Source organism: Liolophura sinensis, chromosome 1 (assembly GCF_032854445.1).
Source record: "Liolophura sinensis isolate JHLJ2023 chromosome 1, CUHK_Ljap_v2, whole genome shotgun sequence".
Taxonomy (NCBI): domain Eukaryota; kingdom Metazoa; phylum Mollusca; class Polyplacophora; order Chitonida; family Chitonidae; genus Liolophura; species Liolophura sinensis.
The window spans coordinates 48,863,639-48,887,870 of NC_088295.1; the positions used below are offsets into that span (position 1 = coordinate 48,863,639).

At 39.2% G+C, this 24,232-nt stretch overlaps 3 protein-coding genes across 3 annotated transcripts; all 3 read left to right on the plus strand.

The window, feature by feature from the left end:
* Positions 1 to 9,519: 9,519 nt before the first annotated feature.
* Positions 9,520 to 12,129, plus strand: LOC135461666 (3-oxoacyl-[acyl-carrier-protein] reductase FabG-like). Its single transcript, XM_064738861.1, has 3 exons — positions 9,520 to 9,651; positions 10,562 to 10,685; positions 12,002 to 12,129. The coding sequence occupies exons 1-3, from the start codon at positions 9,559 to 9,561 to the stop codon at positions 12,127 to 12,129; spliced, it is 345 nt and encodes a 114-aa protein (XP_064594931.1). The 5' UTR covers positions 9,520 to 9,558.
* A 455-nt stretch (positions 12,130 to 12,584) lies between these two features.
* Positions 12,585 to 15,329, plus strand: LOC135469065 (15-hydroxyprostaglandin dehydrogenase [NAD(+)]-like). Its single transcript, XM_064747591.1, has 4 exons — positions 12,585 to 12,643; positions 13,531 to 13,619; positions 14,415 to 14,563; positions 15,220 to 15,329. Exons 1-4 carry the CDS (start codon positions 12,595 to 12,597, stop codon positions 15,320 to 15,322), a joined length of 390 nt encoding a protein of 129 aa, XP_064603661.1. The 5' UTR covers positions 12,585 to 12,594; the 3' UTR covers positions 15,323 to 15,329.
* Positions 15,330 to 18,178: 2,849 nt separating this feature from the next.
* LOC135461676 (15-hydroxyprostaglandin dehydrogenase [NAD(+)]-like) lies at positions 18,179 to 23,539 on the plus strand. Its single transcript, XM_064738871.1, has 3 exons — positions 18,179 to 18,271; positions 22,128 to 22,251; positions 23,412 to 23,539. Exons 1-3 carry the CDS (start codon positions 18,179 to 18,181, stop codon positions 23,537 to 23,539), a joined length of 345 nt encoding a protein of 114 aa, XP_064594941.1.
* The last annotated feature ends 693 nt before the right edge of the window (positions 23,540 to 24,232 follow it).

The window sequence follows — 24,232 nt, forward strand, 5'->3', positions numbered from 1 at the left end:
ATGAATGAAGTAAACATACATGCGAGTAGACAGTCTAATACATCATAAACTTTGATTGAATCTTGTTTTCAGGAATCTTGAAACGTTGCCTGTACAGGTACGTGCATCTTTACAACCCGCTGTATGCCACTGGTTTAAGTTACAACGTTGACCACGATGTAGTGTATGGTCTCTTAGTGGCTGATTTTGCTTCGATAAACCAACTTCTTAATTACCAATGATCGAGGTGGTTGACGTTGGCTGGATGGCGGAAGGTTGTCAGCTTAGATGTGTGTTGTAGTTTTCCATGAGGTGTGTAGGGTTTCCTTTTTCTATAAAGCCAAATGGCATGATATATGCGTAAAAAATATAGCTGAATAGACGGCGTGAAACATGATAACTGTGCTATTATCATGGAACTGTATGTATATCCAGGACATTTGGAAAATGAGAATGACACAAGATCTGATGAAATAGTTGAATGTTTATTGAAAAATACTATATAAAAGATATACACAGTCAATGTATGGTAACAATTTGTGAGCACTGGCAAAATAAATTAAACAATATAGATATAGTTTTAACCATATCATATATATATATATATATATACATATAACATTTGTATATCTTAAAATGAAGTTATATGTGGTGACTTAGACTTGCCAGTCGTCTAAAAATGATCACAGGATCCCTGATTTAAACAACGTAAGGTTGTGACCAGGGTAAAACGGAGTTTGTTTTGAGATCTGTTTTACAGTATTTCATTATGGAATGTGATTCATACCAGTCTTTGATATTTAGACCATCAAGTCAGCTTGGTTTTTAGATGGACGTGACTGTTTACATGTCATCAACTCGAATCCCAATCATCTCGTATCGACAATTAGGATTTGACTCTCTCTTCCGGATGTAGCGCACGAATTCATAAACGGTGTCAAAGGTCAAGAGGACTGCAGTTCCTTCCAGGGTCATACGTCCGATTTTGTTGTTACTGTGAGAATCGAAGTAACGAATTCGACCCTGACTGTCTGTAATCACAGCGCCGCTGATGTTGCCGACGGTGAGAATAGCTCCGTCAAAGTTTTCATAAAGGACGTTCTCCAGGGCCTGTTCCATGGGCGTGTCTCCCAGATCCGCACAGTCCATGGGGTTGCTGTGTTTGGCAGGATAAACCGGACCATAAAACTCCGCAGATTTGGACAGGGTCAGGGACTGGGTGTGGGGATAATCCTGGGAGAACCATTTATCCCCCTGACTGGGGACAGGGACCGTGTAAGTAAAGTCTTTGGCAGCGGGGATCTCGTGCAGGGCCATTCTGGGGTCAGTGGACTTCCGGTCCACTCGTGAGATGAGGTCCTGATGAAGGCGGTCGCCGTAGCGGAGCAGTGCGTCCAAATCGGACGTCTTCCAGGCGCCCACAGGCAGGCTGGTGGAGGTGAGGACAGCGGCCAGAGCCATGGACGTACACTGAGTACCTCTGTATTTGGACAGACCTCGCCGGGAGGACTTCTGGTGGAAGCTGGCAGTGACGGTTCGGGCCGGGTCAGGTGAAATACGGTAAACCTGAGCGCCGTCATCTGAAAATAAGGTACAGCGTTAAACCCCAAGCATACTAACATACAATAAACAACAAGAGATGTAAAAAATGTCAAAATATATAATAAACATATAATTATTTATTAATATATCTGCGTAAAACTATAATTGTAGTACGACTTCAGGATATCGTAGGAATACTTGTATAGAGGGCAGTTAACTTACCAGGCTTTGTCGGCAGCTTCCGTTTCTTGTCTGAATCAGTTACTTTGTCCCCGCTTTCAAGAGCAGTGGTGTAACTACTAACGCTGTTGTTGTTGAGATCTACAGTTTTTGTAGTGGTAGGGGGAGAACTGTAAGTGAAACACCAGACTGATGATTGCAAGCAGGAAATATAAAATTGAAGAATGGTGTACCAAACAATATGAAAAGTTCTGTGCCAATGTTAGGCTAAAGAGAATGGCATTACTTAAGGCTTGGGTATATCTACATAATATATTGCATATACTTCAATATCACTATATCCACTGGTTGTTATCTAAAGTATACGGCATTTGTTATAGGAAAGAAATCGTTGTGTACAGTCTTCATACGATATAAATCGTATTGAAGAACCATAGGCCACATGTATAATTTAAATGAAAACGGATATAAACTATTGGACGATGAAATTTAACCGAACGGAACAGTCTGTTATAGATAATAGATTCCTTACGTTTCAATTTTCTGTTTCTTGGCACCCTCATAATTTGTAGAAACAGCTCTCTGCAATGTTAGATTGTAATAGATGATAGAATAGTCATAAAATAGAGCAATGAGCACATGATTCCACTGGTAATGAGATATAAAAGTTTTCAAGGATACCAAAAAAGGTAATTGATCTGTATTATAATCTGCCTTTGTATCAGCATCTAGTAGATAAATGGTAATATGGCCAAACCTGCAATCCATTGACATAATCGCTATATGAACAAGCAAAAAATGTGGAATCGTCGTATCCCATGTGAATGTATATCTGTATTGTTTTAGCATTTAAATACCGAGGTGTCTTTTTATAAATATAATTATGAATAGATATTGTGTTTTGAGTGTGAAAAAGCAAAACATTATCAATACTTTTGCCCCTACATGTCAAAAAATTAAGACTTTGTGCATGTGATTACCTTTCTTTTCTTACAGATTATTGCCAGTTACTGATAACAGAGAACTTACACACAAGATTTCAGCTGTGTACGGCATGAAATATCTTGCGACTGCATGGCGGGATATCAGCTTTGCTTTCCAGTGAAGGAGTCGAATAAGCTCTGGAGCAATTTGTTGTTCCATCTTTGTTGGATTCCAATGTTGGCTTCCTGAGTTGTGTACGTTTATGACGAAACAATAACGTGACGTCAGCATGGAACATTGATCACGTGGTCTGAGCGCAAGCTCGTCAACACTTCCAGCAAGGCATCTTGGATTTTACATTGTGACGTCCGTTTGGGCACGTGGGTTTTACGTCAAATACTCGAGACTTGCCTTCCCAGCATGGTGTGTACAGTTTGTAGCAGGCCGACATATGTATAGTGATGCCTCATTGTAAGGCCATGCGGAAAAGGCCATACCACTGGGTATGTATATTATGTGAAGGTGATACATGGGTGACTGAGATCCACCATATGCATCGTTTTAGTTTGAAATTAGCACTATTTTCATACGGATGGTTAACTTGGTTCTCCTTTCACATAATAATCTATTATAAACGTAATTCAAGAGGGGAATGTATATTGCACCACAAAATAACGTGTTTAATTGGGATAAAATCGCATACAAAGGTTTCCCCGTATTTTCCCGAGTGATTGAATGTATCTACATAGTCCGGGAGTACACACATGTAAATGTCAAAGTCTTTACACCTCGTGTAATTTTTACATCCTATTATATGGTTACGAAAAAGTGTCTGAGATGATAACGTAACAAAACACCGAATAATGCTAAACATTTGCATTATGGGTTATAACTGGCGAAAATAAGAGAGACAGTGCATGGCGCTTGCTGGAGAATGAAGGAAACACACAGGTGACTGTGCGATAAAATCCATCACTGCACCTTAAGATTGACTAATAGATTGTTGCTGAACGCCAGGCTCAAGAATTTTTCATTTGTACTATATGACAATCGTTTTGATGGGTGGAGAAAACCAGAGCGCAAGGGGTAAACCAAATTTGGTAAGTTATAATTTTTAAAGAGGTTTTCCACGTCTGACGTAGGCCTAAAGCCTTGGATGCAATATATTTTCGTGGAAGATATTCCACGATCGAAGGACAACGGAAACAGTCGCAGGGGCGCCATTTAGTCACTAAGGTCACTAGATGAACTGAGGTTGTTATATTGTATTATGTCATCGTGTAAGCCAACCGTTGTGCGTTTTCAGGAAACTTGGATGTTTGCAATTAATCAAATGTATGCACATTTTAAAAATAATCTTCAGTAATATATTCAGTTTTCTCACATACAGTTACTCATATATCCCTGCAGACTAAATTGAAACGTTTGAAACTTAATTCTTCATTTTGTTTTCCAAAATTTTGTTTGTAAAATGCATTACGCACTCAGCTGAAAGTACTTCAGGGATTATCTTTTTCAATTGTCCTTGATATAGTAGCCTACACTTTGACTTATTTTTTTATTTGATTTCTAGATTTGCGCCATACTCAAGAATATTTCACATATACTATAACGACAAACATTATATTGTTGGGGGAAATCGACCAGGGCACGGGGTAAACCCACGACCATCAGCACGTCGCTTGCAGGCTTTCCCACGTTGGCCTCCGACCGGAGAGGAAGCCAGCATGAGCTGAACTTGAACGAACAGCGATTACAATGGTGTAAGTTTCCTGGGTCATTGTCCTGGGCAAGCACGCTATACCCAATAAGTCACTTTGGTATTTCACAAGGCCGCCATTTTTTTAACAGAAATGTCGCGGGATCTCGCATAACACGGGAGCTGGGTGCTAATTTTCACTCAACAGCTATGTGTTAACCTAGCAGCAGCATGATTGCTACATTGAATATCTGTTTCATTGAAATTCTGTAGTGGAAATCGTGTCCCCATTCGCAGTAACTTATGGTAAAAACAATGGATAAACTGAAGACGCCACGTAAAAAAATGTGACTTTGAAAGCTTGCCGTTTTATTGGCTGTGAAAAGCAGAAATTTTAAAGGCCACTGTCCACAAATGGGTGCAAATTTGACCACGGCCGCTCTGTTGTGGCGAGTGTAGTGGCGCGAAAAGCGAAAGTCATTTATAAGTCACTCATCAGGCCTATCCTTTGATTTATTTGATTTATTTATTTGATTTGGTGTTTTGCGCCGTACTCATGAATATTTCACTTTTACGACAGCGGCAAGCATTATATAGTTGGATGAAATCGGGCGCATCCCGGGGTGAACCCACGATCATCAGCACGTTGCAGGCGGACCTAGTCACGTACAACGGAAGAGGAATCTAACAAGACTTGAACTAACAGCGACCGCATTGGTGAGTGGCTCCTGGATTATTGTGCTTTGCTAGCACGATATATGCACTAGGCCACTCATTACCTTTTGATTTTATTTTTTCATTTGAGTAGTCTTTTACGCCGTGCTCAGGAATATTTATCAAATACCACGGAGGACAGCATTGCGGTCGGAGGACATTACCCTTTGATTATACCAGACGTTAGCGTGTTGCAAGAAAAAGCGATGCTTTTTTTCTGATGTATTCTCATAAAAATTATTATCCTAGCATAAAAAAAAACATTGAACCAAATACAGATAATGACACGGACGAAATTCTTGGAGAGTCTGTGATTGCGAGGAGCTTAATTGAAGGTGAGAAACTCTCCGGGCGGAGGTGAGACAACCAGTGTTGAAATAAAACCAGTAATGAAGCAGCTCACCAAAAATAACCAGTAGTGAACAAAAAAGACACCCAATGGTGAAATAAAACCATTTATTACCAATAAAAACATGACCAGTACTGACATACCAGCTATGAAACAAAAATCAAACAGTAATGATATTAATCAACCAGAAACGTATCTCTTTCATTAGTGGTTGAATTTTATTTCACTACTGATTCCGGTTTATTACAAGTCCCTTATAGTTTATCATATTACACAGTAGGGCACAACAACATACATGTACAATCGTTTGGATTTCTATCCTTCACTGTAAGAGACGTTGTTTCGACATTGATTACTATTATATAAAGGCTAATATACATTCACGTTATGTACACATTTATAACGTACAGTATATGGACCTACTCAGGCTAAATTAAGTATAACTTATCATAGCTTGTAAATGTTTTATTCTTGTATTGCCAAATTTATCGACAACGTGATTGTTAAAAACTCGGGAAGTCATTTTTCTGCTCAATAGAGTCATCACAATTACAGTGTTGACAACCCTTCAAAATGCGATCTAAACAAACACAACTTTGTCCTAAACCCAAAGTCGTTGATAACGCCTTTTCCAGGCGCAGTGTGTAGTATAAACATTTATATTTCTTGCTGGAACATACAATGCTAGTTAACCTATTCGGATGATAGGCAAAACTTTATATACAGCATGACCAACAGTTTCATGTCGAGTTAGACAAATGACCCAGTTTTTTCTCCACTCGTCAAATAAAACATAAAGAAAATACGTATGCTTCATGTTCCCACAAGCTAAGTGGCGTAATTAGGTAGGGGGTGGGGTGGGGGTGGGGGGGGGGGGTCGTTGGATAGGGGGTGGGAGATGATTTAACTTACCACTGGTTCTTTGAGAATGTCCATTTCAACAGCCACTATAATCGGCACGGTACAAACTCAAATCGATCGCAGAAGGGTAATTAAGGTAACTCGTGGCTATTATGTGAATTACTTTTAGAAAACGTTTCTCATCAGTGTATATTACGCCAATCGCGATTGTTGCTTCGCGTTTTCACCCTTCATTTCATTGCCCATAAACGCAGCAATGGATATACAAACAGCTTTCCAGTGACCTCTCTTTGAATATGTCGGGCCAAATACAAACCCCTCAGTGTCCTCTCGTTTCAAACCTCGATTCAGCAAAACTACTTTTGACATCATGTTGTTCGCCATGTGACAGGTGTCACTAGTATGTTTCAAGTTATTCACACTGCATTCTTTTGTGATTTAGACGACAGATTGGCTATCGAGGGTGTTTTCAGCCAATCACAGACTTCAGTTCCAAGTGCTTATTGATGAAGAAAACGTCTTCATACAAAGACAGTAGGGGCGAAGCCAAAGCAACTGTGCTCCGAGTGAGCAGACATTGATTGACAGGTCACCGACCATGTGACATAACAACGGCCTTTTGGTTGACACACTGACAAGACCAGTGACAGGAAGAGAGGGCGTGGCTACGCTTCGCTCCGCCCCGTCTTTATCGTGAAGACTTTTCATTATGGCCTCAATCATAATACTTGTATTATGCAAGACAATAAACTTTTCAATATACTTCTTTTTGAGATAAGATGAAGCCATTACTTCTCTCGTTGATCATTATTCTCTTGTGTTTGAGATGTTCAACTGCAGGCTTCCGTCCTATAGATGATGACGATGAAATGGTTGGAATCCTTCGGAGTAAGCCATTAGCACCTGTAAAATGTCGTACGCGCGTTCAGACGAAAGCCATACTATTTCAATTGGAACACCACAACAATCTCGTTCTGCACGGCAAGAGAGCCACTTGGGTGTCTGATGACAAAAACTTGATTACACACGCTGTCAAGGAAACGAAAGCAGCTGGCGCAAGTTAACTATAGGCCTAATTATGGTTGGCTGATGACGTGCACGGTATCAGTGAACGAACTGTAGGACAATTTTACGACAAATCAAAAGTATATTCCAGACTAAACGCCCATTTTGTCAACAAGATAAACCTCCAGCCAATTCTTACAAACGCCCCTCTGAAGAGACTACCACTCGATTTAACAGATTTGAAAGCGCCCAAGGTTAAGTATAACAGAGACACATACTTCTATGTGTTGACTCTTATAGATGTATTTTCAAGGTATTCATGGCTGCGTCTCGCCAAATAACTATGTATTTAGAAGATATTTTCAGTGAGCAGGGGCAACCAATAATCCTTCAGTCTGATAACGGCAAAGAATTCAAGGGTACTGTGAGAAAGCTTGCAGAGAAACTTGAAATAAAATGCATTAACTCTAGGCCCTATAGACCCCAAACCAAAGGAAAAGTTGAGCGATCACAACGATCAGAAAAAAAATTACCTTCGATTTCCTCACCATGTCTTCTAAAACTTCAAATTGGGTAGAAAATTTAGGAAGTTACGCGAGAATCCTGCTGACAAGTCCTGTTACTCATGAGGAAATAAATGAGTTTGAAAAAAAAAACAAGAACAAAGTGGAGATCTGCAGTAGGAGCGCCTGATAGACGAATTGCCGCTAGAACTATTACGCGCAATATGGCAAAACATCCACCATCAATTTACAAGATAAACGAGAAAGTTCTTGTCCGACTTAAGGTAAAAGGCAAAACTGCATCGCGCATCAGGGTGGCTGAAACCACGATTTTGGACCGAAATTTACGTATAGCTCGGTACAGGATTCGCCGACCTGATTCGGGGTCTACACAGAGGGTCTCTGTCAAGGAAATTGCCAGTCTAACGTGAATAAAGAGAAAAACCCGAAGAGGCAAAAAAATGCAAAAGTCCCTCCACAAGGCCAAATATTATTTGCCGTTAGAAGAGTCGGACATAATGGATGGATTTCTTGAAATCGGGTTTTCTGTATCATTTAACCCACTGTGGAACGGCGATTGCCAGTTTGCTCCCCATGATGACCAAAACCTGCCAATGTTTGTTCTGGGTTATCTCCCAGAGCAACAAGGTGGTCACTACGTGGTTTTGCAAAGCGGACACCCAAACTTCTGTTCAAGGAATCGACAATAATTCCAGCATTTCGAGTGTTGTCCAATCTGAACCCACACTATGTACTTCAGACTCTGGCCATTCTTAAATTGACTATACACTTTCAAAAGATGACAGAATTCTTCGGTCTCCTAGTCCTTCCAAAGTTCACTGCGAAATACATGATGTCGAGAGTTGTTCGTAGGTACAGTAGCCTGTCTACGGAAATACAATCCTTATTTCACGTCAGTTCGCAATGGTGGAACGGTATCCTTACCAACGTCCCTGAAGGACCCCACCACCCAGGGTGGTATTTAATTGTGGACATAGCGCCAACCACGCGTAACAGGCGATGTTACTAGAAGGTTGGTACAAAGGTGGCCTTTTCATCCTCCATAATGCTGGCTGCCGTCGTATGAGTGAAATATTCTTGAGTACGGCGTAAAATACCAATGAAATAAATAAACAAATAAATAAAGACGAGAAAGATCCCGTCACATGAAAGCAGTCAGAGGGGCAGGTGGCATAGGCCTATATAGGTATATCTGAAAATTCAAAACGAGAGGCTTGCGCGCGGATGCGATCTATAATTTGACACTGGGTTTGACATGGGATTTGACATGAGGATTTAAGGCTGTTTTATTAGAAGTTACAGAGAACTTCCTAACACTACGTCACAACCTGAAATGTCACCTTCAAATGTAGGAGCACAGTGTACACATTTCGCATTATTAACGTTGTCCAGGACCCTGTTTGTATTATCTCAAATTTCACTAGTTTACTAAACCGATGCTTCTGAATATTATCATACATAAATATGCGAACACATGCACGTGGTTTCTAGGTCGAGGTAAAATATGTTTCAATAGGGGTGATATCTGTACGCAACTCCTCGCATGCACCGAGAACCAGAAGCGCGTCCCATATACATACATATATATATATATACATACATATATATATATATATATATATATATATATATATATATATATATATATATATATATATATATATATATATACACTGTCACCGGAACAGTCCGGTTATTTATATACATACATACATACTTATATTCACATTTGAAAAAAGGGGACTGTCCTGAGAGTGTGGCAGTGTTGCCGGTTGGTAGAGATGCGGCTAGCTGGCAAAGTAGCGCTGATCACTGGAGCAGCCAGGGGCATTGGCAAAGCCACTGCAGGCCTCTTCCTGAAAAACTCTGCCAAGGTAAGACATATAGGTTGAAGTGACGGAGATTTTGTCTGTATGGCGGGGTGAACGTGTTAACAAAATTGTGCACGATTATTATTTATTACTATTTACATATTTGATTGAAGTGTCACCCCGTATATTCGGGAAAATTTCATATTATTTGGTTTGTATATATGCCAGACTCTCAGCTAAATGTAGTAGGAACGTACGCTCTATATACAAGTTTGTTGTGGTATTGGCTGTTTCCTGCAGAGAATACAAAATGGTTCTAGGCTTACCAGATTTGGAGATGTCATATTTTGGTAAAACTACAGGTTTCACTTTAAAAGTCAAAATTAATATTTGACTCCGGTTTTGTCCACAGACGTAAATAATTCGGTAGAATAGAGAATCAAAGGTGATGTCAGACACTGAAAATAAGCGTTTCGTTTTTCAACACGTTTCTGCTACAGTTTAATAGCGCGTCCTGCCATTTATTCACGAAAGAGCTTTGTTTAGTAACTTAAGAGATGTGTTTATTATATTAAACATGTGAAATGTTTTTAATGTGGAGGATACTTTCAATAAACACAATTATGAACATGACTTTGTGTTTTTATTACCGTAAGTGCAAAATGCCGATGAACATATAAACGTGTTTACTGTAGTAAACATATTTACATATCTATGGGCATTATATACTTAATACAAACGAAAAGTCATGTTTACTGGACTAATTCTGTTTATTGGAAATAAAAATGTCAAAAGAAAGGCAAACAATGACATCCACACTCAGTCGACCAGTATCTGTACCTGTAGGCAGGACACCAATTAAGTAAAAATGCACAAATATGTACCAAAGTTGCCAGTTCTACAGCATTGTACCTATACAGACTTATCAGCTCACGGATGCAAGTTGATGTTACTTTTCCCCATCTTTATACAGGTCTGTGTACTTGATATAACCAAAGATGAGTTGAATGCAACCCATACGCAACTGAGCTCTGGTCATGGGAAGGATAATGTGACGTCATTCATCGCTGACGTCACGGATGACAAATCTATGACAGGTATACTCATTTAGGAGTCTTCTTCTACAGATATGTAAACATGAAGAATGGGAAGCAGGTACCGGGACGTCTTACAGTAGGGAACAGGCACATCTTTGCGATAGGGAGCAGGTACAACTTTACGATAGGGAGCAGGTACATCTTTACGATAGGGAGCAGGTACATCTTTATGACAGGGAGCAGGTACATCTTTATGACAGAGAGCAGGTACACCTTTACAATAGGGAGCACGTACATCTTTACAATAGGGAGCAAGTACATCTTTACGACAGGGAGCAGGTACAACTTTACGACAGGGAGCAGGTGCATCTTTACGATAAGGAAGCAGGTACATCTCTATAAAAGGAGCAGGTAGATTTGTACGATAGGGAACAGGTACATCTTTATGACGGAGAGCAGGTACATCTTTACAATAGGGAGCAAGTACATCTTTACAATAGGGAGCAGGTATATCTTTACGACAGGGAGCAGGTGCATCTTTACGATAAGGGAACAGGTACATCTTTATAAAAGGAGCAGGTAGATCTTTACAATAGGGAGCAGGTACATCTTTACGATTAGGAGCAGGTACATCTTTACGACAGGGAGCAGGTACATCTTTACGATAGGTAGCAGGTGCATCTTTACGATAGGTAGCAGGTGCATCTTTACGATAGGTAGCAGGTGCATCTTTACGATAAGGGAGCAGGTACATCTTTATAAAAGGAGAAGGTAGATCTTTAGAATAGGGAGCAGGTACATCTTTACGATTGGGAGCAGGTACATCTTTACGACCGGGAGCAGGTAAATCTTTACGATAGGGAGCAGGTGCATCTTTACGATAGGGAGCAGGTGCATCTTTAAAATAGGGAGCAGGTACATCTTTACGATAAGGGAACAGGTATATCTTTACGGTAGGGAGCGGGTAAATCTTTATAAAAGGAGCAGGTACATCTTTACTACATGGAGCAGATACATCTTTACAATAGGGACCAGATATGTCTTTACAATAGGGAGCAGGTACAACTTTACGTCAGGGAGCAGGTACATCTTTACGGTATGGAGCAGATACATCTTTACAATAGAGAACAATTACATCTTTACGGTATGGAGCGTAAAGATTCTCAGTGACGTAAGTTATACCTAACTACTCTATACTAAAGTAGGTCATATATCTTAACGGCGTGGGGTCGGATTTTCTAAATGATTACTCTTAAATGTTATACAAGTTATATTTTTGATACACTAAATTTGTGGACGTGCAGAACCATCTGTATGAAAGATTCTTTCGTGTTTATTCACATCATGAATATTATGCATCCTTGTTTGGCTTTCAGATGCGTTCAAACACACTCTTCAGAAATTCGGAAAACTCAACGTGGTAATAAATAACGCATCTATTCTTAACGAGTCCAAGATGGAAGCAATGCTCAGTATTAATATGGTGAGTTGCTATACCTTGTAATTCTGCCTTAAATTTGTGGATAGATCAATGAGCTCTGACTTTCGCGACACTATTCTGTTTGATGTCACGTGTATAAAACTCGGCCTAAACCACAACACCTGTGGTCACGCTTTGTTCTGCTTTTACTTTGTGCACATTTACATCACCAAACAAACTCGACACACCTGTTCAATCCACTTATGGGAAAACAAATATTGTTTAAACTAAGGAAATGTCAGCATCATTTATTTATTTATGCTATTGTTGCCCGATATGCATATTCTCTGCGTAAAACGGATAAATTTTTCAGACAATCAGTACATAGACATGTGTTAAATTACCTGTCTATATAAAGCTATTTTTCAGTCTAAGCATTTTGATTTTAACATTCCGTGTTTTTTAGTCCTGGTATCAAGTCCAATCATTAATTATCTCTCTATTCAACAGGGCGGGGTGGTGCGGGGTACAGAATTGGCTCTGAAACTCATGGACCGTTCAGATGGTGGAGTTGTAGTTAACATATCCTCAATGGCAGGTAAATTATAGGAATGACCCACGGAAGCCGATACAGAGGACTTATAGCTATCTTGACCTTTACAATGCAAGGCGATGCAGAGACGTAATTTCGCTACTTGACTGTCTGATTATCTGGCTAGCCTGCTGTTTGGCTATCTCCAGCCTCTAGCGTAATATCCTTTGTTTGCCACCACACCAAAAATCCAGGATTCCAAAAATAAGCTGTTACATTTAATGTTTAGGCCAACGTATATAGTTCTCAGGAAAAAAATGCCATCAACAATATCACTTTATAAGTTGGCTTTGGTAATCATCATATTTCTTTGTTTAATTTTTCCTTTACATCAGTTTCGGTAACAATAATATTATTTCGTCATGAGGGAGCGGGCCGTGATCTAGTGGTTACCGGCGATTAAGGACACACAGAGGCGGGTTCAAACCCAGCCATGGACAGGGAATGTGTACAGTACCCCGTTTTCTGTGCTTATGGACCCTTTTTTTTGACAGTAATACTTGTGTTCCACCAGTAAGGAATGCATATTTGTACGTGTGGGAATGTTCGACAATTACTTGCCAAAGGTGAGTGGTTTACGCCGAACACTTCAATTTCCATTATCCATGGAAGTGACCACCATGACATACGTGAAAAATTCTTGAGTATGACGTTGAAGAACAATCAAATAAAAATCGGTTTTCTCCACCCATATTTCTGATTGACGTTATAAAAGTGAGCCGGTGTTAATGTTATAAATAAATACGTAAATGAATTGTAAATACTTTAGACTAACACAGTATACCCCAGCTCTTGACCACTATAAGGTTAGTAAATTCTTTGTTAAAAACGAATGTGAGGCAAGAAGTCATGTTAACCACTGTCGACTCCTGGTGTTATTGACTGATCGACAGGTGCGTATTATGCAGAAGGCCATCGTCACCTCATGCCTATCTACGCAGCGTCCAAGGCGGGAGTTCTCGCTTACACCAAGTGCTTGGCTGTGAGTAAACAACTTGTGTTGTTTCTGTCTTTTTATTATATCGCGCTTAATCTGGCCACATAACAATAGATTGTGCTTATTTTGTTATTCCTGCAAGCGGACCTCAGTGTTCGAACTGGTCAAGCAGTTCCCCCGGAAGTAAACAAAAAGTTGACCAATGAAATCCTGTGTTCTTATTAACCTAGCTCTGTGTTGCTCAGTTGAGGCCTTGTGTCAAGACTTTATACGGCCGGAAAGAGGCAATGGTTTCTGGAAGGCTCCGTCTGGTTTTATTTTAGACCTTAAACATGGCCTAATTAACAGATAAATAAGTAAGCATTGAATTAAATTGTTATTTGGCGAGAACATGTTTGCAATTTCTGTTTTTCATTCAGGCAGAGTCTACTTCTGAACGATATAAAATTCTGGTCATTTTTGCTTATACATATAATTATTGTATTTTTTTGACTTACTCATATGATGACATAACACTACAGAATTTAAACGTCATTTATTGGTTGCCTAGATATATTATATATCAGCCTGGGATAAATCCGTTATGGAGACGTTATCTGATATATACAGATAAGTCTGTCCTACGAAATGAACCCTTGGTTAAAAAAAACTATTCCAGGTCGTTGATAACATTGCAAATAATTGAACGGAGACAATAGTAATACAGAAATGGAAGACGAAGTGATTTCTTGATACAATGAGTTTTAGCTTTAAATGTTTTCGTCATTTTATCTTTTTTCTATAGTTGATAATGTGGAGTATAGTGCTATGAAGCATACACTAATGACAGCTTTGTTGCAGAAATCACCGGAAGTTATCAAAAGTAATATCCGTCTCGTCTGCGCATGTCCGAGAGGGACTGACACAGACTTGTTGAACGACCCCGATCCAGCGAGGTGTCGTGATGTGAACGCATATCAGAAAGGTGCTCGGGAGGCAGGTGTTATGAGGTGGGCATTATACGGAAATAAGTGTTAAAATAAATATATATCCTGTAAAAAATGTAGATCATAAGTTTACCATTCACACAGATTTGACCAGGACAAGGAGACCTGGATTTTATTTTTACCACCATCACAATATTTTCTGTGTTTTCGATATATATATATATATATATATATATATATATATATATATATATATATATATATAGATATATATATATATATATTTGAGGAAATAGAGAAAAATCCCCTGGTGAGAAGAATTTACATAGGAAAATAAACTTCATGTTTGAAACTGCAGCTGGAATATAACAGAATGTAGAAAGTTGAGAAGGCGTTTTATTATTTTTTCATATCTATATCATATCTATATATAATTACAGGAGAGTATTTACATAATGCGAGGTCCGTGAGTCACACTCATTTCGCCTTTTCATAGGTTGCGCTTTCCAAGTAAGCTCAGGAAAATAAAACTCAGAGCCAACAAGCTTGCTTCAAATAGCAAGCTATCAAGCGTCTTTTAGTTATAAAAATAGTTTATAGCTGTCATTATTCTCTGAGGAGCCAGAAAATTAGGTACATCTGCAGTGTTGATGGACGAAGTGGAGGTACATGTACTTAGATTTAGATTCTGAATGAGCAATTTGTCTGATTGTTTCTAGTGCTGACGAGGTGGCGGCCATTTTGATGTCCTTGGTAGAAGACGACACGAATCATGGGAAAGCAGCCGCTATTCTTGGTGCTGAAAAGTACTCATACATTTGAGATTTTTCACATTCTTTGAAATTTGTAACATTTAACAACATTTGTACAGATGATTTCTAAAAAGAAAACAGTTTTGTTTCTTAGCATCGGTCTTTTGTTGTGTTTAAATGTCTTTAGTAGAGTGAAAACAATTGATATTTCGGGATATATTCCTGGATCAGTGGGGTCCTTCAATGGCGACTCGTATCCAAGCTGGCCTGACCTAAGTTCTGTTGTAATGAGGACGTAATACGTTACGAATTTGCCCACAAAACGTCATCACATAGGCAGGAGTGAAAAGCAGACACGTACATCGGAGTTTAGGGCCGAATTACTTTAGACAATATCAGACTGTGGTCGCTGCTTTGCTTTTACTCGCTATGCTGTATGTCTTTAACTACAGGTCTATCCAATTGCCAAAGGCATAGAATTCTATGTAACTTTCCAGAAATGTAATATAATAAATGCATGAAATAGGCAAAAAAAAAAAAAAAAAAAGAAAGAGCATTTCCCAGTGTTTGCTGACCGACATTCTTATATGGGACTGCAATATTTACAAGCCAACAAACTACAAACTATGGTGGATCTAAATTTAAACTGATTTTCTGAAAACTAATGCCCACCGTTTGGAGCGAATAGCTACAACAATCTCCAAAAAGTTACTTTGTAATATGTGAAGTCACTTCAGAAAGCTCAGTAGGTTGCATGATTTAGTGCAATCTAAATTTGGCCACGTGGTTGATCAGCCGGGAATTTAATCGGAACCGTTTTAACAGTGCTGGGCTTACTTTCGAGGTCGCTTAATCTTTCTAGCCGCAAAAAGTGGAGTACAGAGATTTCAGTGGCATAACAGACAACCATGTTTGATGTGCTGTATCGCTAACCCCATCAATATGGTCTGTAAAGTCTGCCATAGAATTTCTGAATATTTGACAGCATTTTAATGTATGTGGGAAGGCCTGGAAACAACCTGCGGGTGGCCGTGGGTTTTTTTTCCCGGAACTTCATTTTCCTCCTATGGTAATGCTGGTCGACGTCGTATAAGTGAAATATTATTGAGTACGGCATAAAACTTCAATTAAATAAATCAATAAATAAATAAATAGCATTTAATAGTTAACGTTTGAAAACCATTACATCAAACGACCCTATCTAGTGATGACTATTCCAGTTCTTTACTTCTTGTGATTTTTCTAAAGATAATGTAGTTTATGGCAATTATTAAGCATATATCACTAATGTGCAGCCGCTGACAAAACGTTATCGGATAATCTTATCGAATCGTGCGATGAATTTACGTCAAGAGACAGATATATAAGATATTACCTGTATATGAACATAAATTGTGTTACACGGTCAACAGGCGACGAATATAAAAGGCCAATGGCAGTCGCGTCTGGCTCATTCAACTAATTTAAAATCTGTATTCCCGGCGCAAACTCCTTACATCGCATGCACCGCTTTGAATGGTCGCTTCACACCACTGTCACCACTAGTAAATTTCGTACAGAAATTATGAACAAGGCAAGGTGATGAGGCAGGAAGTGAATGACGTCAGAAGACACAAAAATCTCTGTCTCAGTATCTATTTCTAATAATACCACATACCAGTACCCACTTAATCTTTTTGTCTAAGTTATATGCACAACGTGATTCTAACAGAACGTTTATCTTAAACTTTTATTCTTTTATTTAAAAAAAATACTGATTATTGGTGCGCATGATGGCAGCAGTGAGTGGTGTGGCTGTGATGTAAAGCGTGCGCAGAGATCTGCACATGTGCTAGCAAGCGTATGTTCTCGGCGCAGCCAATCCTTAACCAATGCGATCGCGACTCTTAGTCTGGAGATTTGTTCGGTACCTAGCGAAGGAAAGTAATTTACACTGGGTACCCAGGTGTCTGATATTACGATTTACACCGTTAGCCATTCAAAGGGTTTGAGGGTCACAAGTTCTTTAAAGACATAAAATTAATTTAACCAAAAGTAAACTCTGGTTATTGTAAACAAATTTCCGCTAAATTAACGGAAGGAACACACCAAGTTCAATGAATGCAATTTTGACTTAAGTTTAATATCGCTTCATGATTTCGGGGCCAGAATATTCTTTTCGTTAACACTGTAATGTTCAAATTATGAATTTCATCCACGCTAGGGAATGGCAGTCCCCGTACCACACTGTTGTAAAATCGAGTGCAGATTCTTTTTATCGGATCGCCGTATATAAGCAGATGTTAGACAGACAGGAATTATTTCCGATTTCAACAGGCTGGCGTCCCAATATTGCCAGAAAAGGCCACTACAGAATTCCAGCATTCAAATATATTTTACTGTGTTGAAAAATTCTAAATCGAACTATGTTTTTGTGGACAGTGCTTAATGATCTTTGCTCTGACATATACATCACATTAGTGTCTTCTATACCTTTAAGGTGAGTTCCAAGCGATTGACAAGTCACTTTTATCGGAATAATTGGCAGTTAGGCCTAAGTTGTTTTCAAAAATTCTTTCTTTTTCAGAATTTATATCACGATATACCACGTCTTACGGTAAGCAATGCACGTGCTGCGTAACAGATGTGCAAATAGGACATGGCATCATTATGCTGTATGACATCTAGGTAGAGAAAATGCTAACTGCTAACTGTTTCATGATATCATTGTTTGCACGATCCACGATAACGTAGGCCTAAATGTTTCTTCTCCAAGGCCAAAATAAAAAAAGCGTTTGACTTTTTACTGTATAACGGAGTGATCACGAGTGACGAAGCAAAGGTAAATGAGATATGGTTCGGATGTATTAGATATATCTCAGATAGTCGAATCGGCAGTTCAGATCAGACAAGCAAACCCTTGTATCCTCGATATTACACGCGTGAAATGTTGGTACAGGGAAAGTCGGCCGTTATAACGGGAGGCGGTCGCGGTATTGGACGCGCCATTGCCGAGCAACTGCTCAAATACGGGGCAAAGGTGAGTAGTATAAGATATAGCACCTCATCCGGGACCCTGTGAGGCGGTCCAGTCCACCACTAGGCCTTAAGCGGGTATACACTAGAGCTACGATACGTTATCGCGAATCACGATGGCGTATCGCAGCATCGTCGTTAGGCAAGTACCATTTATCGTGTGGTGTACGCTAATGTATACCACTTCATGACATACCCACGATACGATCAGAGTAAGTTTTTTTATCGTGAAGATTCACGATTACGATAGAAATACAAAATGCTGGATTTTTATTTGGCCGCGATGAAGGCCACGATAAGCATATTTTCGTCGCAGACAAGATGATTCCCCTGGTGTGTACACACTTCGCGATAAAGCTATCCACGAATATTTATTTATTTATTTATTTATTTATTTGACTGGTGTTTGACGCCGTAGTCAAGAATATTTCTCTTATACGACGGCGGCCAGCATATGGTGGGAGGAAACCGGGCAGAGCCCGGGGGGAAACCCACGACCTATCCACCAATAAAGACAGTGCTATGTATGCAAGTCTGGGCATTTATCCTGTTATCGCAGACCAGTTTGGGTTTATACCACATCATCCAACTCTTTGGTCACGAGTTTATGCTGCTGAACAAGAATACCTTGAAAGAAAAAACAGAAAGAAGGCCAGATATTATATGAGAACTACTCATCCCTGTTACTAATGCGGTCGCTATGAGTTCAAGTCCAGCTCATGCTTGGTTCCTCTCCGATCCTACCAGCGGATGGTCGTGGGTTTCCCCACGGGTCTGCCTTCTTTCCTTGCACCATAATGCTTGCGGCCGTTGTATAAGTGATATATTCTTGAGAACGGCGTAAAACTAAAATAAGTAAATAGATAAAAATGATGTCGCTCTCACGAACTCCACTTAGTAACATCTTGAATGTAATTAATTCTGGCTCTTGGCTTAATATGACAACTCTCCTTGTTTTTGCAGTATACATATATGTGTGTTACATAGATTAAAAAGATTACAAAAATCCACTTGATAAAATCTGTCCAATATGGGGTTGCAGCAAGATAGTGCATCGGAATTTTGGAACACACAACCACAGATCAGTCACAATGTTCAGATAGGGTATAACTGCAGTGGAGCGTGTGTGCATATTGTTCAAATACATGTACCAAGAATTGGTGCGATTTTATTTCGTACCTCAATGCAGGCTTTGAGCGTGTGGAATACAATGGCAACCAATTACGCCCTTATTTTACTATTATTTATTTAGACAATAGAGCAGAACAGTGTGTCCTGTGGGGGCTCAAATTAAATCTGATAGAGAATTGTCAGTATCGATAAACTGATTACAAAATAAATAATTTATTTAAAAAGTCAGTGAATGAATTATCGATATCAATAAAGGAGGTAATGACATCGATAAATCCACCTATTAATATCGATAATTTTCCTTCTTATTTGCCCTTTGATAAATACTATTCCCTCCTAATATGTGTCAATTGTTTTTATCGAAAGTTTTAAAAAGTTTTAACATTTTACAGGAACAAATGTAAAACGAGTGGAAATTACATCAATACCAGTATCACTCGTGTGATAGGGTCTCCGTCATAAGTAATGCAATAAATCACCGACCTCAGTGAGACGCCTCTAATTCCTCAGTGAGACGCCTCTGATTGCTCAGTGAGACGCCTCTAATTCCTCAGTGAGACGCCTCTGATTCCTCAGTGAGACGCCTCTGATTGCTCAGTGAGACGCCTCTAATTCCTCAGTGAGACGCCTCTGATTGCTCAGTGAGACGCCTCTAATTCCTCAGTGAGACGCCTCTGATTGCTCAGTGAGACGCCTCTAATTCCTCAGTGAGACGCCTCTGATTCCACTGCCTGGCTTTATGGATAGCTGACCCTGCTACTTCGACAACTGTATATACATATATCGATATCGCTAGCTCATTTATCGATATCTGTAAATCATTTATTGATATCGATGAATGAATTAGCCAAATCAGTAAATGATTTATCGATAAATATTTATTGATATCTATAATTCTCGATCAAATGTTAATTTGGCCATCAATCATGTCCCAAAATTCGATTTTTCCTTACGAAATCATGAAACTCCTTTCAGTTTTCAATGGGATGTTTAATAGCCAAATAGCTCCATTACGAGGTCTGGGGTTGGTGTATCTTCAGATCATATTTTTCCAGGAAGAAGTTTTGTGCAAAGATGCTTAAACCAAGGAAACGATTAGAAGAAGATGAAGACGGTTATGGCGATGATTTCGCATGCTTTACCCTCTAGATCGTGGGACAATCGTAGATCTACTGCAGCTTCATCGCATAATTTTTTTTTTAGCGTGGTCAGAATTTGTCACTGTGTGATGTGTACCTCAAAACTGTCAAATAGGCTGCGATAACACCCAATATAAACACAGTTATGGCCGCTCCAGCATGACCCACGATAACGTTTATTTATCGTGAGTGTAGGGTCATGTCTGATGTATAACCCCCCCCCCCCCCCTTTACTATTACACGATGTGGTCACAGATAGAGGCGAAGAAAACACTGAAATATGAAGTGGAGTATATATGTCAGATGAAAGACCATTAAAGACTGTCCATAAAAATAGTTCGATTCGTATTTTTTAGATTTTTTCGGCCTAGTAAAGAGCACTCCAAAGTTTGACATCTATGGTAGCCTTTTTTGACAATATTGGGACCACTGATGTCAGATTTGTGCCCCTTAACAAGCATAGGCTGCTACATTTCATCATTGAAATACATACATATATATATATATATATATATATATATATATATATATATATATATATATATTTGCTCATAAGTCAAGGTCTATATTCGCCGAATGGACCTTGAAACGAGATATTTCCAGCAAAATATATGTTTGCGACGTCACTGATACTTTCTGATTCACTACAGACCATCAGACCATTGGATTAAAACCATTGGATTCAATTAGAAAAAATCCAAAAAATTAAATAGAACTATTTTTTAGACAGATTTTAATGGTCTTTCATTTGATGTATACTTCAGTTTACAGTTTTCCTTTCGTTCAAAATTCGTAATATCTCTATTACGAGTTTACCACTTCTAAAAGTATATTTACGTGCGCAGAAAAACTGCCGATGACTTGCTAAACGAACTGGCTTTCCTTGTTGGTTGAGATTATGGAGGTTGTTGAATTCCATTCTTGAGCACTTCTATAAATACATGTGATATGGAGTCAAAGATCAAATAGGCATGTTACTCAAAGTAATCTAGCAACTTGCAAGAAGTTTCCACTGATATTACTTTGGCCTTGTCAGCGAATCAGTAAATATCTTAATGAGTGGATCAACCGTTGGCCTAACCAACCAATGATCTCAATGGCCTAATCGAGAATCAGTTGATTACTAATCAGCGAATCAGTCAATAGCCTTATCAGTGAATCAGTCAAGGCCTAATGAGTGAGCCAACGGTATATACAATGAATCAGACAATGGTCTAATAGGTGATTCACGTAATAGCCAAATCAGAGAATCTGTCAACGAGCTAGTTAATTAACCAGACAATAATCAATAATTTAATTAGTTAGGCATCAATCGCTGCCTCCACCGTAAATTAAGTGAAATATTTTATTTATTTATTTATTTGATATGTGTTTACGCCATACTCAAGAATATTTCACTTATTCAACGGCGGACAGCATTATGGTGGGAGGAAACCGGACAGAGCCCGGGGGAAATCCACGACCTTCCACAGACTGTTGGCAGACTTATGTGAAATAAGTTTGGAGTATGGCGTTAAAAAACAATCAAATCAAATTGATCTCTCGATTAAGCCTACTCAGTTATCCGATCGGATTCCTGTGATACTTCAGGTATGTTTACTGGACGTACTAGAGGCTGAACTCCGCCAAACCTGGACGGAACTCAAACAGCAATATGGTGAGTCCAACATCACAACCAGCAAGGCGGACGTTACCAATAAAGCGGAATTCAAGGGTACGTATAAGCTGGCGTTTTCTGTCATTGGTTTCATTGTTGCCATGTCAACCTGCATACGCTCTGGTGAAGCGATTTTGATCTAAATGTCGTGAGAATTGTTTGATAATCTACCTCATATTATTTAATTATTTATTTGACGGTTGCTTAACACCCATTATCTACATTTATAAAAACTGTTATAAATTATATAAGCTTTTAGTAACTTTAGAAGGAGACTCATCAACTGTTGACACATAGTTTATACGTTATCCTGTATCTGTCCTCTTCTGTCATATTATTATTAATGCCTATATGTGTGGATTTAAAACACTGAATGAAGCCACAACAATTTGGTCATATGTATATATTAAAAGGTCAAGTGTTTTACATGGTTTAGGAACAGGGGTGTTGCACGATTTAAGTAAAAGTATTCAATGGACTTACAAGTCTACGGCTTCATAAATGGGTTTAACTCGGATGGTTCCATAAGAGGTGCTTCATATGACATGGCTGCAGATCATGTGTGTAAGGAAATATGTAGGTATTTGCCATAACAGCCAAACTATATCATCACCTAAATGGTAAGTTACTGCAGGGAAACACTTCAAGATCCTTGAGTTTAACGGTAAGAATAGTACGTGTAATGAGCATGTTATGATATTCTAATTACACGATGAAACTTTGTCACAAATGATACGGTTATGAAGCTTAGCCTGATGCACAATGGGAACGGTAAAAACATACAAATAAGGTTGGTCCGTCGTATGCATGTACGATTTAAGAGATCGCAAAAATATCTTCCGGCAACTCTTAATGTGATAACATTCAAGAGAAGGTATTTGCTACAAATATATTTTGGAACGTGATATCTGGACAACGCGTGGCTTTCGTGTTACGACTATTTAGTTATTTAGTTCGTTGATTGTAGTTTAAAGCAGTAGTCAAGAATTTGGTTTTTATAAGTTAGACGTTAAATAATGTATATTTAAACCGCAGACAAAGTGCTCAGACAGAAAATACTGAGAGCATAAACGAACGTACACGACACACATATTCCCGATCCAAAAGAATCGACATAAATTGGATATTTTTTGGCCAAACGTCAGCTTTAGGTACCACTGAGGATTTTGCATGGGTCCAGGTGAGTTTTTGATGATTATTTTGCTCTTCTCTACCAGCTGCTATCCAGAACACAGTCAATGTATTCGGACAAGTGGATATCCTGGTGAACAACGCCTGCATTCAGAAGGAAGGTCAATGGGAAGCCATGCTGAACGTCAACTTGGTACAGACATCTCTGTCATGAAGAAGCGTCAGTCCTATATATATTTATTTGATTGGTGTTTTACGCCGTACTCAGGAATATTTCACTTATACAACGGCGACCAGCATTATGGTGGGAGAGCCCGGGGAAAACCCGCGACCATCCGCAGGTTGCTGCAGACTCATACGTTCGGCCGGAGAGGAAGACAGCATGAGCTGGACTTGAACTCACAGCGACCACTCTGGTGAGAGGCTTCTGGATCATTATGCTGCGCTAACGCGCTAACCAACTTAGCCATGGAGGCCACTGTAGTCGTATAAACATTATCGTAAACCACTCATGTGTTGATGGAAAGCGTAATATCTAGCTACAGCGGTACCTAATTCTAAAGACATGGTATTAAACCATGCGAAAGACAATCATATTAGTAGATATAATATAAGATATAAGATATGTAATTGTCAATATACTTGAATAGAACAGCTTGGTAATGCAGATATGTCGCAAAGCAGTATTAGAGAACATTTCAATACATCTGCATTCTAACAGCCACGCCAACATTGCAAAAATGGATAGCCCACACACCTATGTCCCAACATGCTGCTAATATCCATCTATAAACGCCAGAAATCCAGGAAGCTGTCAGCATCAACACATTGCAGCAGTGCTGGCAACATTACAGAACGCCAATACGCCAATGTCCCTACACGCGACTAATATCCGCAAACTCCAGCA

Coding starts and splice junctions, on each gene's coding strand:
- LOC135469065 (XM_064747591.1), top strand. CDS start 12,595: ATGGACCGTTCAGATGGTGGAGTTGTAGTTAACATATCCTCAATGGCA. Junction 12,644..13,530: donor TAACATATCCTCAATGGCAG/GTAAATTATAGG, acceptor ACTGATCGACAG/GTGCGTATTATGCAGAAGGC. Junction 13,620..14,414: donor CTTACACCAAGTGCTTGGCT/GTGAGTAAACAA, acceptor GCTTTGTTGCAG/AAATCACCGGAAGTTATCAA.
- LOC135461676 (XM_064738871.1), top strand. CDS start 18,179: ATGTTGGTACAGGGAAAGTCGGCCGTTATAACGGGAGGCGGTCGCGGT. Junction 18,272..22,127: donor TGCTCAAATACGGGGCAAAG/GTGAGTAGTATA, acceptor GTGATACTTCAG/GTATGTTTACTGGACGTACT. Junction 22,252..23,411: donor CAATAAAGCGGAATTCAAGG/GTACGTATAAGC, acceptor CTTCTCTACCAG/CTGCTATCCAGAACACAGTC.
- LOC135461666 (XM_064738861.1), top strand. CDS start 9,559: ATGCGGCTAGCTGGCAAAGTAGCGCTGATCACTGGAGCAGCCAGGGGC. Junction 9,652..10,561: donor TCCTGAAAAACTCTGCCAAG/GTAAGACATATA, acceptor ATCTTTATACAG/GTCTGTGTACTTGATATAAC. Junction 10,686..12,001: donor GGATGACAAATCTATGACAG/GTATACTCATTT, acceptor TTTGGCTTTCAG/ATGCGTTCAAACACACTCTT.